At 30.7% G+C, this 18,255-nt stretch overlaps 2 protein-coding genes across 2 annotated transcripts in view; one reads left to right on the top strand and one right to left on the bottom strand.

The window, feature by feature from the left end:
* The window catches only part of LOC149877309 (uncharacterized), a 318,348-nt gene that overhangs the window by 38,482 nt on the left and 261,611 nt on the right, over nucleotides 1-18,255 (top strand). The gene's annotated exons all lie outside the window — the stretch shown is intronic.
* The window catches only part of LOC149877327 (uncharacterized), a 9,890-nt gene continuing 4,283 nt past the window's right edge, over nucleotides 12,649-18,255 (bottom strand). The window contains exons 5-6 of the mRNA XM_090074233.1: nucleotides 14,311-14,601; nucleotides 12,649-13,044 (exon numbers count right to left, since the gene is read on the bottom strand). Of these exons, the coding sequence (XP_089930359.1) occupies nucleotides 13,040-13,044; nucleotides 14,311-14,601 (296 nt within the window). The 3' untranslated portion in view covers nucleotides 12,649-13,039. The remainder of the gene's footprint in view (nucleotides 13,045-14,310; nucleotides 14,602-18,255) is intronic.

Here is an 18,255-nt window from a genome sequence, read left to right as displayed (position 1 = left end):
TCCAATTGGTTTCTTTTTTTTTTTTAATTTCTTTTTATTTTTCTTTTCAGATGCCTAAGCTATCTTATATGTGGGAATTCTTCAACAATGTGGAGGAAAACGAGGCAAAATGCAAGGACTGTGGCAAAGTATACTTAATCAATAAAAACACCACAAGTCTTTTAAGAAACCATTTGAAAAACCTACTTCCCCGAATAACATACTGGCGACAATATTGCCAAGAAGCTCTATGAATCTATAAATAAACTTAAATTTGATTTTGGAGTCAAAACCTGGATGACAGTCGACGGTGCAGCAAATGTCCAAGCAGGTGTTAGGAAATCAATTGGGGTTCAAAGTGCGATTTGGTGTGTCAACCACTGTCTAAATCTTGTTGTCAGTGGTGGTGTCGATAATAAAAGATGTCCAAAGTGATCAATTCTCAACCACAAAATAACAAAATTAGTAGGTCACTTCAACCAGTCCTCTCAAAAAGCTATGACTTTAGTTAATGCTGCCAAAGCCTTAAATAACTCCAGAGAAAAGTTAGTACAGAGATGCCCCACAAGGTAGAACTCTGACATCCATCAAATGTAGTCTGTGGTGGATCATCTTCCGGCGATGCATTCTGTAAAGAATCCGAACTCTACTGTTTCTGGAGGTTGTAAGTTGACAGATCTTTTACCAACAGATGCTGAAGTGGAATCTTTTCAATCTGTCATCCGGCTTCTCAGAATTCTCTGAAAAATGCAGCAGCGAAAAGAATGTCAGCATCTGTTCCGTTATTAATTGTCTATACAACATCAGAGGAAGATTAGCAAGGAAGACGATCAAGCCAAAAATCGAGGTATCATCAGAGCTTGCTCATTACTTCAATGAAGATCTAAACAAAAGACTCGAAGAGGAGCTGATGAATATTGAATTCTCTATAGCTCATTTTTTAGATCCTAACAGCAAGGGAATGTGCTCTGTGGATGAGGGAGAAAAATTTGAAGTAGTCAAAACTGCAGTAAAGAAAGCTATGGAAGAACTGTTAAAAAAAGAAATTTTGGCTAGCCAAAGCACTTCTTCCCCTTCAAGTTGGATGATGAAGATGATGACAACTTTGATTTCACTGAACAACTGAGGAAGAAAGTGTTTGGTGCAGGTTACATTAATCCTGGAGGTGAAACAAGCACCAAGAAAGTCATTTCTGCTGAAATTGAGGGGTATTTGAATTCGAAACCAGTTCCAGCAAATACAAATGTACTGGAATTCTGGAAACAAAACCAGTATATTTATCCAATAATGTCTAGGCTGGCCAGAAAAAACCTCTGTATACCTGCTGCATCATCAACATCTGAAAGAGTTTTCTCAACAGCAGGGAATATATACAGCTCTAGAAGAACCAATCTTTCAATCTCAAAGGTTGAGATGTTGGTATATATATGAAAGAAAACACTAAGCAACTCAGTAAAATTCAAGACATTGTGTGGCCAGGAAATGAATTTGGAAAATAATTAACTTTTAATTTGATTTTGACATCTTTTTTATTTCTTAACATGGAAATTATTTTGTTTAATTGTATATTTGAATATTAAAAATAAATAAAAATGAATTTTATATCAAAAGCATTTTTTATTCTGTATCCGTAAAAATAATATCGGTTCGGATTCCAATTCGAAAAAAAACTTACGAATTGCAATCCAATCCGAAAGTATCAAATCGAATTGCAGTCCGAAAAAATAATCCGAATAAATTTTAAAGAATTTTTTTCCGATACATTATTTTCGGATCAAATCAATCCGTAAGTAATTTGAACCGTTTAGCATAGATAATTCGGTGCACAATCCGCAAACCGATAAACAGTAACGGATCGGCGGTCTCTATTTAATATCAACTTTCATAAGCGCATTAGGTAAACGTCTATGTAATCGTAAAACACCATCATTATCATATTTTAAGTTTAAGAATTGATAAATATCAGAAAACTCAATAAGCTTTTTCCTAACAATTGCTCTATTCTTTCCCACATAAGTTCAGATAGCATTACTCCTCCCGTATAACCTAGAGCTTGCTTTTTTCTCCCTTTTATTCGATATAACAAGTTATTTGTAATTCGCATCACATATGAGGTTATTAATAAAAGTTTGTTCATTGAGCTGAAGTTATCAAATTTTTTTACCTCATTTAAGTTCGCAATTACTGATAATCCTTCCACCACCATGGCATCTACCAGCATACTAAAAACAATACAATCAAAACTGGATTGATCAAACATGTTTTTCAATTCAGCAATTCCATTTTAATTATTTTTGTGCTTTTTCAATTCGGAATTGATAGACAATTTTTTAAATTCATCTTCGCAACTGTGTTCCGTAGTCCAATGAGTAGAGTCAAGCCTTAACAACTCAGGTCCATTTCAAAAATTCTTACTTTTAACCTCTTAAGTGGCTATGACGGATATATACGTCATCAAAATATGCATTACAAAACGCCTAAGACGAATATATTCGCATAAAACTAACTTGTGTATACCACTATGTATAAAACGAATATGTATTATTTGATTGCGTACGTATAACGTATAAATATATGTTTTTAGGTGTCCGCCTATCATTAATTGCGTTTGAATGGCTCGTAGTGATCTTAAATGCTATCATTTAACGGATCAGTGTTTCTGCGTGCGTGTTTGGAGCTGTTTTACGTTAATACTTATAACTTTATTTGATATACTGTTAGTCTCAAAGCGACAGTAAAAAATGATGTTCTTTTCTTCCAAACTTGTTTTTTATTATTATTATTTTATATTTAGGTTATGGCCGGTAGAAAAATAAACAGCAATACAATAGACGAAAGAGTTTATGAAGATTTCTGGAGTTCCAAAGAAGAGAACATTACTGAGAACAGTACAGAAGAAGAAGATAACTTTAGTGATAGTAGTCAGAACAGGTCCAATTTCGTCTTCTAGTGATGAAGACGAAATTGGACCTGTTCAATTTCCAGACCCAATTGACGTACCGTGGAGTTTTTCTGGCACCCATTGTCCACTACCGTTTCATTTTCAAGACGGTTCTCGTAAAAAGCTTGACAATTTGAACAAAGATAACCATATCTAACTGTTTAAATGTTTTTTTACTGACGAGCTTATAAACAAAATTGTTGTTGATACAAATTGTTATGCAGTATCTGAGCAATAAAAAACAAAATATAAAAAATCAATTTCGAGTAAAAAAATGGACAACAACTAAAGCAAATGAAATTAGAACTTTGTTGGCTCTTCTTATTGTTCAGGGAGTCTGCATAAAACCAGAGTATAAATTTTATTTTGCGAAACGAGAGAGCATTGAAACCCCTTTTTTATCTCGCAATATATCAGAAAAACGCTTTCATCTGATGCTCAAATTTTTGCATTTTGTAAACAACTAAGAGTATGATGCTAATTCACCAAACCGAAGATTATTCAAAACTCAGCCGATTTTGGATAACTTGAAAGAAAAGTTTATGAGTATGTATGTTCCTAATCAAAAAACTCCCATCGACGAATCATTCATTGGGTAGAAAGGCCGGCTTGCCTGGAAACAATATATTCCCTCTAAAAGAATGAGATTTGGAATAAAAATATTCGTATTGTACGAAAGTGAAACTGGTTATGTATACAATCTTTTTATTTATACTAGCTCCATTACACAGTACAGGAGTTCGCTTCTGAACAAGGGTTATTGTTTATACCTTGATAATTATTATACCACTCCTGATCATACTAGAAAATAATAAGAAGACAAACAGAATGTGTTGGAACGATGAGAATAATTAGAAAGGGAATTTTAACTGAAACAAAATTCAAAAAGTTACAAAAAGGAAATCATATTTTAATTTACAGGAGAAAACAAATGATATAGAAATGGAAAGATATAGTAATGACAAGCACGATTAATGACGATAGTAAAACATTAATAAAGGGAAAAGGTGAGCTCATGGTGGAAAAACTGACTGTAGTGTTAAATCATAACTGAAAAAGGGGAAGCGTAGCTTTGGCCAATAATATACACTATTTTTACACATCGGCAAGATGCCGCCAAAAAAAATATTAAATTAAAATATTTGGACGTGATTTTTTGAATGGACCTGAGTTGTTAAGGCTTGACTCTACTCATTGGACTACGGAACACAGTTGCGAAGATGAATTTAAAAAATTGTCTATCAATTCCGAATTGAAAAAGCACAAAAATAATTAAAATGGAATTGCTGAATTGAAAAACATGTTTGATCAATCCAGTTTTGATTGTATTGTTTTTAGTATGCTGGTAGATGCCATGGTGGTGGAAGGATTATCAGTAATTGCGAACTTAAATGAGGTAAAAAAATTTGATAACTTCAGCTCAATGAACAAACTTTTATTAATAACCTCATATGTGATGCGAATTACAAATAACTTGTTATATCGAATAAAAGGGAGAAAAAAGCAAGCTCTAGGTTATACGGGAGGAGTAATGCTATCTGAACTTATGTGGGAAAGAATAGAGCAATTGTTAGGAAAAAGCTTATTGAGTTTTCTGATATTTATCAATTCTTAAACTTAAAATATGATAATGATGGTGTTTTACGATTACATAGACGTTTACCTAATGCGCTTATGAAAGTTGATATTAAATAGAGACCGCCGATCCGTTACTGTTTATCGGTTTGCGGATTGTGCACCGAATTATCTATGCTAAACGGTTCAAATTACTTACGGATTGATTTGATCCGAAAATAATGTATCGGAAAAAAATTCTTTAAAATTTATTCGGATTATTTTTTCGGACTGCAATTCGATTTGATACTTTCGGATTGGATTGCAATTCGTAAGTTTTTTTTCGAATTGGAATCCGAACCGATATTATTTTTACGGATACAGAATAAAAAATGCTTTTGATATAAAATTCATTTTTATTTATTTTTAATATTCAAATATACAATTAAACAAAATAATTTCCATGTTAAGAAATAAAAAAGATGTCAAAATCAAATTAAAAGTTAATTATTTTCCAAATTCATTTCCTGGCCACACAATGTCTTGAATTTTACTGAGTTGCTTAGTGTTTTCTTTCATATATATACCAACATCTCAACCTTTGAGATTGAAAGATTGGTTCTTCTAGAGCTGTATATATTCCCTGCTGTTGAGAAAACTCTTTCAGATGTTGATGATGCAGCAGGTATACAGAGGTTTTTTCTGGCCAGCCTAGACATTATTGGATAAATATACTGGTTTTGTTTCCAGAATTCCAGTACATTTGTATTTGCTGGAACTGGTTTCGAATTCAAATACCCCTCAATTTCAGCAGAAATGACTTTCTTGGTGCTTGTTTCACCTCCAGGATTAATGTAACCTGCACCAAACACTTTCTTCCTCAGTTGTTCAGTGAAATCAAAGTTGTCATCATCTTCATCATCCAACTTGAAGGGGAAGAAGTGCTTTGGCTAGCCAAAATTTCTTTTTTTAACAGTTCTTCCATAGCTTTCTTTACTGCAGTTTTGACTACTTCAAATTTTTCTCCCTCATCCACAGAGCACATTCCCTTGCTGTTAGGATCTAAAAAATGAGCTATAGAGAATTCAATATTCATCAGCTCCTCTTCGAGTCTTTTGTTTAGATCTTCATTGAAGTAATGAGCAAGCTCTGATGATACCTCGATTTTTGGCTTGATCGTCTTCCTTGCTAATCTTCCTCTGATGTTGTATAGACAATTAATAACGGAACAGATGCTGACATTCTTTTCGCTGCTGCATTTTTCAGAGAATTCTGAGAAGCCGGATGACAGATTGAAAAGATTCCACTTCAGCATCTGTTGGTAAAAGATCTGTCAACTTACAACCTCCAGAAACAGTAGAGTTCGGATTCTTTACAGAATGCATCGCCGGAAGATGATCCACCACAGACTACATTTGATGGATGTCAGAGTTCTACCTTGTGGGGCATCTCTGTACTAACTTTTCTCTGGAGTTATTTAAGGCTTTGGCAGCATTAACTAAAGTCATAGCTTTTTGAGAGGACTGGTTGAAGTGACCTACTAATTTTGTTATTTTGTGGTTGAGAATTGATCACTTTGGACATCTTTTATTATCGACACCACCACTGACAACAAGATTTAGACAGTGGTTGACACACCAAATCGCACTTTGAACCCCAATTGATTTCCTAACACCTGCTTGGACATTTGCTGCACCGTCGACTGTCATCCAGGTTTTGACTCCAAAATCAAATTTAAGTTTATTTATAGATTCATAGAGCTTCTTGGCAATATTGTCGCCAGTATGTTATTCGGGGAAGTAGGTTTTTCAAATGGTTTCTTAAAAGACTTGTGGTGTTTTTATTGATTAAGTATACTTTGCCACAGTCCTTGCATTTTGCCTCGTTTTCCTCCACATTGTTGAAGAATTCCCACATATAAGATAGCTTAGGCATCTGAAAAGAAAAATAAAAAGAAATTAAAAAAAAAAAAGAAACCAATTGGATTAAGTTTGCCATATCGGATCGGACGAATATATCGGATTATTTATTGAATTTATAATCCACAAAAACGGATCAGGTTATTAATTAGGATTACTTTTTGGATTAAAAATTCAAAAACACGGATAAAATTACATTTTCGGTTTAAGGACTTTTTATTGAAATATTTGTCTCAATATTTCCTTAATATTTGCCTTAATAAAACGTGATGCATACTAACACTTTCCGAAAAAGTACTAATTGTTTATTAAGTTATTTGAAAATTTTCCTTAATATTTGTCTCAACAATGAATGATATTTTAGAGGCATGCATAATGTTTTCAATAAAAGAACTAATTATTTGCCTTAATTATTGAATTGAACGTAAAAATTTTTCAAACTAGTTTTTATCTCTATTTCTATTTTTACTTCTGTTAATATTTAAGTGGAAAAAATATAACGATATAAATTTTATCGGACCAATCCACTAATTGAAGCAATCCGCAAAGCGAAATAATTCCCAAAGGAATTCGATCTAAAAAAAAAAAAAAAAAAATCCGCAAAAATTCAGTTTGAAATATTCTTAACTTTTAAATCAAAACAATAAAATAATGGCTTACCGTAATAAATGTAAGTGAAGAATAGTATACTTGATCTGTCGAACAAATTGTTGTAGGTTAAGATTTCGAAATATTTCGAAATGATTGAAAATAAAAAAGAAATCCACTAATTATAGGACGCGCGCATAATAAAAACGTAATATTTTTGGACCACAAGATTTAATGGTGAAGCTAACGGAAGGCGATTTGTATAATTTGCTAATCGAATTATAATTCAATTGATTCGTAAAAGTTTTTTGAATTAATAATCCTGACAGCAAAGAGAATCCGCAAAAAAAAGAAATCGCAAGTGGTTCGTAAATTAGTTTTCGGATTATTAATCCTAAAAATTTTTACGAACGGACAGAGTTTTTTTTTTTTTATTGCTAATACAGGAGTAGACTTTGCCGGAGCATTTGAAATAAAGAATATCCAGTTAGACACTAACACGTCGCATAAAGCCTATCTCTTTTTGTTTACATGTGCAGTGACAAGAAACGTACACTTGAAATTGACCCCAAGTATTGGCGTCCCTTCAGTTATTTGCGCACTTAAAAGAGTTTCTACCAGAAGAGGATATGTCAAAATGTTTATTAATGACAATGTTTCTACGTTTAAATCAAGTGAAAGATCGAAATTTTTACGTGATAAACTTATAAATTAATAAATTTATTTTGCCGCTTTCCCATTGGTAGGGAGGGTTTTACGAGAGGGTAATACGTATAATTAAAGAAATTTTGAGAAAAACGATGGGGAAAGCCCGACTGACCTTTGTTCAACTAAAAACAGAATTAGCTGAAGTAGAAATGATTGTAAATAGCCGACTTGTGTTACGTGTCTGATAAATACGACATGGAACCGTTTACTCATTTGACTGTGGGGAAAAGGCTTCTCAGTCAAGCAGGTTTGGTAAATACAGAAGATCCTGACCAGATTGAAATCAAAGCAGTGGAATGTTTTAAACATCTGAAGACCTCTATTGAATATTTTAAACAAACTTTACGAGAAATACTTAAACGAACTACTGGAACACCATGATTGTAATTGTCGGAAATATGATGTTACAAATAACATTTAAATAAATGATTTGGTTTTAGTTAAAGACGACAATAAATTGTCTAAAAGCTTTTGGAAAAAGGGTGAAATGATCAGTAAAATAACAGGAAGCGATGATCTATCGGAGAAACGTGTCTCGGCGAAAACTGCGGAGTTAAAGTTGACCAACAGTGATTAAAGATAGTGATCTCTAAGGAGGGTAATAAATAAGGCTGGGGCCGAATGAGCGTACGAGCACGTTTTTTAATTTGGAATTCTTTTTTTTTTTTTTTTTGATAGTTTGAAGTGTAACAATGACGTAATTTTGCTGTTGTGTATAATATTTAAGAGATAAATTAAGGTTTACACTTGCTCATTTTTGATATAATCATGATTCAATAAAATCCATTAACGTGGATTTTAAAAACAGTTATGAAAACGCAGGCATCAGCGAATAAAACGAGCAGATGTCAGAAGCCGGTGATCTGTCACTTATCTTTGAAAGAAGTGCTTGACCTTTTGCGGGAATTCGACTTTTATGCCCAAGGAGCACAATTTTTTATTAATTTAGACTGTGATGTAGTAATCATCTTTTCACCAACTACTTATGCTGAAATAGTTATTTAGATTTTAGACCCTACTTTTAAAAATAATGATGATGAAATTGAGCATAACGTTACAGGTATAGTGCCCTTAAAAAGACAACAAACTTAAATATGCTTTTAAAAATTTTGTCTAGAGTCATTTAATTTCTTCCTGGGGGTTAAAAATATTATTCAATTTTATTTTTACTATTTTTTTTGTACTTAAAAATTGTCTATTTTTGGCTGGGTGCCCTTAAAAAGACAATCTTTTGTTGATATCTCCTTAACGATTATCTCAATCATGGAGATATTTTGTTTAGTATTATCTGCTAGATATATGAATCTTATAATATAAGGAAATCTGGAATTACTTTATTATTTTTCAAAATAATTAGAAAAATCATGTATTTTGACTCAAATACTTCATTTCTTAATAAGCATCAAGAACATCATTTGCTTAAATAATTTCAGTATTTTTATATATTTTTCTTCTCTTCATATCTTAAAGTTTATTTTGACATAGTAACAATTCTTAAATCTTACAATTTCAGTTAATAGCTACTTATTTTAGTGCAAATTGAAAAAAAAAAGACTTAAAAATCCATTTATTTATGTGCTGCATTTTTACATTATAGTGCTTATAGAGTAATTGTTTTAATAGTTTAAAATGTCTATTATCATAGATAAAAATAAAAATGAAAGCAAAATTTAGCTTAAGAGTAAGAACAAATGCAAATTCTGTAATAAAAAAGCCAAGGAATAAATCTGAAGCAGCTGTAAAGCAGTTTAACCGAGATGAAAGATACAAACAGATAAACAAACTGTAGAGTGGTGCAAAATAATGGAAAGCGAGGTTATGCTGCAATATCAACAGGACATTTTTCATTATTAAAAAGCAAAAATGTGATTAATAAGCGATTAGATAATCTAGTTCTTATAGAAGTTGCATATCTCTATAGTTGTATATGTCCACAGTTCCAAACAAATTTACAAGAAAAAAAACATCAAAAATTAGGAAATATTACACGGTTATATGTAAACCCTTTATTTATCATACTGTATAGTATAATATAAAAGGTTTTCAATATTTAAACACCAAACTAAATAAAGAAACAAAAAAATATGATCTAGAAAGCCCTTTATTTTTTATTGTTATAAATGTTACAATTATTTACTACTGCATTGACTGATATATATATATATATATATATATATATATATATATATATATATATATATATATATATATGACTGATATATATATATATATATATATATATATATATATATATATATATATATATATATATATATATATATATATATATATATACATTGACTGATATATATATATATATATATATATATATATATATATATTTCTATCTAGCCTAAGTAAGTCGTTTTGGAGACGATGGGACGCCAAACATGTCAATATTTCTTTAAAAAGACAAGGAATCATCACAATGAATAGAGCAATGAATTGCACTCGTGAAATGGCCTGCTCTCATTTAGGTAAAATAACTTTGAAATTCACAAAAGTAAATAGCATATCTTGTATCTGTGACTTAGAGCCGTAATTAACAAATTCATTCAAATAATTTAGAAATGATATAGAATTATAACTTTGAAATGTGTTATAATTTGATTTAAAGATAATAATTTTAATGACTATTCACTTTCAGATGATCTTCCTAAGGAACTGGTTGAATGTGGCATCATGATTTATCAAAATCAAGAAGTATCTGGACATTGGACTGGGCAAATTGACTTGTCACGGATCTTCAATCATGATGAAACACCACAATTTGTTAACTTTGGTGTTAATGGTTCAGCGAGCGGCTTAGTATATGGTGGTCGTGGTGAAAGATGTCAAAAAATGATTCGGCAAAATCGTTAATGTGTCACAATAAATCTAATAGTACATTATACTTAAAACACATTTTAAAATTTAAAACTTACTTTTTACAAATAATATTCATATATTTTATATTCTAATTAAATTATCAAATTTGAAAATAAATATACTTTAGGCAGAGGCGCACAGAGATTTCATGATGTCCAGGGCAGATCATATAAGTTTACTGGATGCTCTCCACCCTTTTACTAGCAAAATAAAGTTCCTTTGACTTGACTTTAAGACAACACATGTATTTTATTACTTAAAACTGGAGACCCATTTTTTTAAAATATTTCATTATTTAGGTGAAAAATGCATCTGCCATGTAATATTTGGTACTCAAGGAATTACTAGTCAGATGGCTCCGCTGAGTGCTGTTCAAAATATTCCTAACTTGTTAGTTTCAACAACAGAGAATGGATCACAAGTTCACAAATCCTTACTTGCATTTTACAAATTATTTGACAGACACTTGATTGGAAATAAAATACTTCGCCTTGTTGTTGTACTGAGCGATGGTCACAGTTCTCGCTTCCATTATACTTTACTTCAGTTTCTTAGAGAAAAAGAAATACATTTATATATATCACCTCCAGACACTACTGGGGTAACACAACTACTTGATCAAATTAACACGGCACTTCATGAACACTATGCTAATGCAAAAGAAAATCTGTTCAATCAACATCAAACAATTAATAGAGAAGCCTTTTTGTTGTCTCTTGCAAGTATGTGGGACAAGTGGGCTACGCCAGAATCGATACAAAAAGCTGGTAAGAAGGTTGGTATTACTAATGAAAGTTTAAATGTTGCATTTATGCAAAGTGATAAATTCCACCAAGCTTCTATGTTAGCCAAGGAAGCTGCTTCGCCTAACATTTCTGATATTTCAACAATTCTAAATAGCAAAATAAGTTCTCTTATATCTATGAAACGAAAAGATAGCCAAATGTATTGGAAAGAGAAAGCTTCAAACTGGAAAGAAAAATGTTTGTCATTGCAGACCATGATTTTAGACTTACATGAAAAAAGCATCAATCTTAATGAAATACCAGGTCTTTTAACAATCCAAAAAATAATATCAACTCAAAGTAATGGTATGCACAAAGCAACTACAAGGGTAACTCAAGTCTATGGCTCCATGGAAGGTCAAGATGTGCTAAAACTCGTACAATCTTTTAACAACTCAAAAGAAAAGAAAGTGCAAGAGAAAGAAGACAGAGAACAAAAAGAAGATAAGAAGATAGTACTGAAGTTTCGGAACCCAATAGATTTCAATATTGAGGATCTTTTTTATTATTCATTATAAATTAAAGTGTTTTGTTTGTTGTTTTTGAGACCTTTCTCCTTCAGAAGTATAAAAAATTGAAAAAAAAGTTAAAAATATATGGTGCCCTTAAAAGACAAAAATATTCACATTTTAGCAGTGCTTTTTAAGCAACCAAAACTATATGTTCCTATTAAACAACTGAAAAACAATTACTATTCTTATAAGGGCCCTATTCATAGCCTCTTTTTAGACTCTTGTTTACGGACTTAAATTAAATAATTTTCGTTTTCTGTTAAATATTAGTCATTTTATGTTCTCAAATTTTTTTAAAAACAATCTTTTGGAACAAAATTAAAAAAAAATTTAAATTTCTGCACTATAGCTTGACTTTTTTCTGAAAGGTATATGGTCTGTTTATATTTTTAAATTTCCCAACTTTTGTTTAATGCTTTTCATGATAGGCAGTTTAATTTTTTTGTCTTTTTAAGGGCACTGTCTTTTTAAGGGCACTATACCTGTAATGAAGTTATTGACATGAGTAATCGACACGGGCATATGATGCTTTATTAGGAGTTTCTTCGCTCTATACCCCAAAATAAGGAAATGTAATACGAGACGTTGAAAATATTGCAGGCTAAGAAACTTGAGAATCTAATAAAATTGAACATGAAATTGGCTTTTATAAAATTAGAAAGTTCACCTGACTTCTACAAAAAGAAGTCTTTTTTGTCGAAGTCAGGTGGACTTTCTTATTTTCAAATCCATGCTCGACATCTTCAGCTTTTATCCAGGTGGTTTAAGAGTTAGAGAATTGAGAGAAAACTGGGTATAAACTTCAGGGCATTATTAATATACTATCAGCATAACTCAACTCACTTGCAAAATTTAAAAATCGTTTATTTACCAACGGACGAAAATATAAACTTTCCTACTTATCTCAATACCTTTCTCGTTCATAATAAAAAGCACGATTTAAAAAAAAGACTTGCGCAACAATTCAAACTTTATTTGGGTAAGTTTTGACAAGTTCCAGAAAAATAATCCGCATTATTAAATGTAAAAAAAGTTTCAAAAGAATCCTTTCTAAAAGGTGATTTACTTGAAAAATTTCAACACTCACGCAGCTAAAATGTAGCATATAGGAGTTCTTCAGCAGATAATATTTGATTACGACACGTTTATGGCACAATTCATGACTTTGTTTCAATAAATCGATTTTCACCCTAGTGGTTGAAAAGAAAATAGAAAATCATTTTTCAACCTAGAAGTAAAATTAAAAGAGAAAAAGAACGTCCTGCAGCAAACATTAAACATCAATCTTGTATTTAAAGTGTTTTAAACTATTTTTACCATTTATTAAAAGATTGATAAAATAAGTATAAGATCTTGTTGTCAAACTTTATTAGCTTTCATAAACAAGAGCAGAGGAAAGCTGATTAGAAGGGCATAAATGAAAGGAAGGTTAGAAGAGTCAATTGAACAGTTCATATAAATTTTTTGTATTGGTAAACAAACATTAAATAAATTATAAATTTATTCATCGTTTATAAACTTTTTCAAAAAATCTGTATAATTTTATGGTGAAAAAAAGGAATGTATATTTGTTTTAGCTATTATTGAAAAATAAAAGTAATACAGTGCCAAAAACAATAATTAAACTATACTCAAACTAAACAGTAAAGACAATCAAAACAATAAGCACTTTCCTTAAAAAAACACTAATTATAATACTTTGTATAAAGCAAATGTGTCTAAATAACTGGTGTTGCTTCTAATGACTTAAGTTTGAATAAACTCAAACGTGAATTCAAATACATATAAATATATACAAAAGCATTTAAACTTAATATAACTATCAAGATCATTTCATGTCATGGATAGATTCCCATATGTATTAAGGATGTAAAATGTTTGGGATTCCAATTAGTGCAAACGAAAACAACCCGAACTAACATTTGGTTCAACTAACTGATTTTCAGTCTGTCATTTGATAAGAACTGCCAATAAAATATCATTAAATGCAACATTCCCACTTCTTTAGTTAATTTTAGAACCTTTACAACTTGACAATATATAACTATAACCCTAATTATTAGAACTAGGATACTTGTTAAGTTTAGTTGCATGCATTTTTTCTATTGAGGTGTTTAAAAACCATTGAAACAAGGGATTTGTATGAGTCTTGATAACAATAATAAATTTTCATTTAACTTTTATGCTATTTAATTGAATTAAGTACCTGCAAACTGATATTTAAGTTACAAAATCATTAACCTACCAAAAAGATAAGAAAAATCTTTGTAGGGAAGCAGAAACATTTTATGGCTACAGTTTACTAAAACCTTTTTTCATACTTTCATATCTGCATTTATACTTGCAAAAATTTCTTAAATTATTTAAGCGGATGAACTCTATAAAAAATATTTATTTGACACATCTTTTAGAATAAATTTACTTTTCAGCTTTAAAAGCAGATTTCAAAGAAATACCTTGATGGTTAAGGTTAAATTCTTTTTCAATTTTCGTTACAACATCTTTACGGTCATGAGCAATAAGAATTTCTTTTAACTGTTCCCATGATGGCTTTCCTACTTTTTGCTCCCATTTAGTTAATACTCCCATAGTCTTCTCCTGAAGACTTCTGTGACGATTGTGCTCAATGTGCTGAAGATCTACATCAGACAAGTTAAGCCAAGCTCCAAAGCTGCGCCATTGATCTCCAATATGATAACTGACCCTATCGAGTATTTTTGGTGTTAATAGAGTGTTCTGCCCCTGCTCTAAAATTTAAAGATAGAAAATGATTTTAAACTAAAGATAAAGGAAAATGAAATTGTAGTTTTGTATCATTATGTGCTCATAGTCATTATATTCAACAAAGTTTAATATAAAAAAACTGAAAGCAATTACAACCAAGTTTAGAGAATTGCCTAGAACATGGAATCAACTACAACACCAGGGACGAAAGCAATACCAAGATACAGCTGCTCTTAAGTAAAAAAATATCTTTAAGTTCTTGGTCCAATAGTCCATTAGCAAGCAGATTGGGACAGTAAGTTAACACTTGCTTTGACTGGTAATGAGAAGGCTATAATTGGGTTGCTGTGATAGTTTTACGCAACAAAATCTTAGTATAGCGCTGCTCAAAAGTTTAGCACGCAGACGAATTAAGTTTTCTTTTTTTCTTTGGAATTTAAAAAAAAGAAAAATATAATTTTTATTTATTTCAAATACAAATTTTACCATTTAGAACATTTAGAATATACAAAGAGTAAAAAAGGAAAAGCAATAAAAAAAAAATCTGTGAAATATTTTGAAAGAAAATAATCGTATAAGATAAGAAAAATAAAGCTGCTTATCAAATTGACATGCTTAGATTTTAAGGGGATTTTAGACTGAAATTTAACAAGGAATTTGACCACTACTATTTTTTCTGCTTAATATGCATCTTTTTCTTTGAGAATCTTTTGACAATATTCAACTGTTAAGCCGTATTACGACTCTTAATTTTTATCTTTGATCTTCAGCTGAAGTTTCTGTTTCTTTGGTAAGTTTTTAGTCCAGCACTGTCCAAACATATTTATTTGGATTCAAGGTTATGAAGCTGGCTGCTGAAGTATCTTGTTATTGCTTTGTTAAAATCATTTTATTACAGATTTTGCAATATGGTATGGAGCGTTGTCCTTTTTAAACATCCACTTGGGCTCGTAACCAAAAAAAAAGTCCTTGATTGACGTTAAATTGTTTTCAAGGGTGTATTGCATCTATGTCGGTCCATTCTTACGTTGAATAACTTATGCAGACCAGGGTTATCATATTTGATGGAGCCTTATCAATACCAACTGAACCAACTCCACCTTGTAGCTTCGGTACAATAAGTTAACTTTATACTTTTGATTGTGGCTGTACGATTTAGGAGAGTATAGTTTGATTCATCACTAAAAACTATTCTTCTTAATTACTCATTTTCAAATTTGCTTTACAAAATCTACTCTGTTTTAAATGATCTGTTGGTTTAAATAATGGACTTCTGGCAGCAACAAAGCACCACAGTTTACGGCCTAATAGTCTACTACGAACTGTTTGTCTTGAAATTTGATTTTCAAGTTTCAGGATTACTTCTTTTGAAATCTTTTTTCCTGAGTATTTAAGATTTTCTCTGGCGATTCTATAAACAGAGTTAGGTAATAAAACTTTTTCCGCAATAAATCGTGAAAGCTTTCCTTATAAGTGTTGTGTTTATTACATTCCCTCTTTTAAGACCAGCACCGATCTCTAAGATCAGCCCGTATATTTATACAAGTATATAAATGACACATGTACCTAACAAAACATAAGCCAAATATAAATGTCAATCACTCATAACTCCTCAGAAGCGAGTGGCCTTTTATTCTTTATTATTCGTCCGCGACAAGATACTCGTATTTGTTCTTCCTTTGTCTCTTATAATCCTTAACCTTATAAGATTTAACTTATAAGCTTTAAGGGAAGTCAGCGTGCTAAACGAGCCCCTCTTTTTTCTTATTTTATAATTCTAAATTTAATTTTACTAAAAAACGTTACATAAAACATTTGTGATGCATGAGGCTTTTGTTAGCCAAGATGGTTTTGGCAATGAAGACTTTAGTTTTTATTTGTATCAGGATAATAATTGATTTTGGAAAACTCGAAGCTAAGAAGGAATGTTTTGAATTTCTAAATACTTTTTCGTTGCTTTCATCTTTATCATTTTTACTTTGTTAAAGTTTGGAGTTGGAATAGAATTTGAAACAATTACATGTTTGTGTTGCAAATAGTTGTATGTTGTTTGATGTTTTAACATGTATATTGTATATGCATTTAGTTATTTGTAATCTATCAAAGCATTGACATATATGTGTTAATGTAAATTTGCATTGCATATATATGCATAAACATTTGTATTGTGTCTATACATTTATTCAGGTTCAGTACCCATCTTCCAAAATATATAATAGCTGTTTTTAGTTCTTTTTTTTTTTTTGCTTTTAACATAATCTAAATATTCAAAAAATTAACTTTTTAATTGAATTAACTAAATATTTTTTTCTTTTCCTCTTTTTTCATTCACTTAAGAAAAAAGAAAGGATAATTTAATTCCGCTGCTTGCCAAACTTTTGAGCAGCATTGCATCTTTCAAAATTCAGTATTTGTATTTTGACAACAAAATGACGATAAAGCTGGAACATGCGTTTTACACGTCCTACAGAAGCTACTTATTGGTTTCAGATATCGATGTCGAATAGACAAACTTATTATAACGGATTTTCAGGTAGGCCTAATGTTAATGTTTTTTCATCAGTTTTTAAAAGAATTTTACTGTTTACGCAAATTACGTTTTAAAAAAATGCGACAAAGATGTTAATACACCATTTGGGGTAATTGATTGCAGAGCTTGTGGGGTTGATATTATTTGATTTTGAAATCTGCATAACTAAGAATGTTGAGATAACTTCTAGATTTTCTTTTTTTTTTTCGATCCGAACCCCAACATTTAAAACAAGGTCGCATCGATAAAAGAAAAGAAAACTGTTTTAAAATTATTTAGTTTCGCAAAATAGTAAGCAGGTTTTAAAGCTTTATGCATTTAATTTTTTGAAATGTATTTAAGCCCAAAGCATTTAAGTCATTATGGATTTTTGAACATCTGGAGTTTTTTAAATACACATTGTAAGCCATACATATCCAGTTTCTTCATCAGACATAAAAATATTAATATTGTATTAAAATGACGCCTGCAGTCACTATGATATGATGTGGAGTCTACTGCTGATTTCATTTAATATTCATGTTTCACATAAAGCAATTTTATACATTTATACCTTAATTACTTAAAAGATAATAAGAGTGAATATTGGAAATGATTGCAAAGTTGCTTTCACCATTCTTTTGTTTATAAATTTCAATGCTTACTGAAAAATAATCATACAAATAAACACAAATTTTTTCACTTTGTTGATTAAAAGTGAAGTAATAACCTATAAATCGTGATGATGTTGCACAGAAGTCGGAGAGTATGAAAGAAGTTTGTGGAAAGAAGAAAAAGAACGTTTTGCAATAGCTGATGTAAACAAAATAGATACAGCTGCTTTGACAAGTGTAACTATTTTAGGGTTCTGTACCAGTTTTACTTTTAGAAATCATTAAGAGAGCAATGTACATTACTGCAAACTTAGTTTAAAAGTTATTTGAGTTTTAAATAGTATGATAAAACTAGCCGCAGGAGAGCTTCCATTGATTTAATACCACAACTATTTAACAGTGAACAGGAAACTAAGCAACATCAAAGTCCAAACCTATCTAATAAACTAATATAAATCTTCTCTTTGTACATGAATTGTACGATGAATAAATTTATGCTGTTACTAAAAATAATTATAATAAATTACACAGAAATATGAAGTCTTAATAAACAA

The sequence above is a fragment of the Hydra viridissima genome, unplaced genomic scaffold, assembly GCF_058129835.1.
Source record: "Hydra viridissima isolate aposymbiotic clone 2 unplaced genomic scaffold, HvirCarnegie_v1 scaffold_16, whole genome shotgun sequence".
Classification (NCBI taxonomy): domain Eukaryota; kingdom Metazoa; phylum Cnidaria; class Hydrozoa; order Anthoathecata; family Hydridae; genus Hydra; species Hydra viridissima.
Note: the sequence above shows the minus strand (reverse complement) of the source record. Positions and strands in the feature narration are given on the sequence as shown.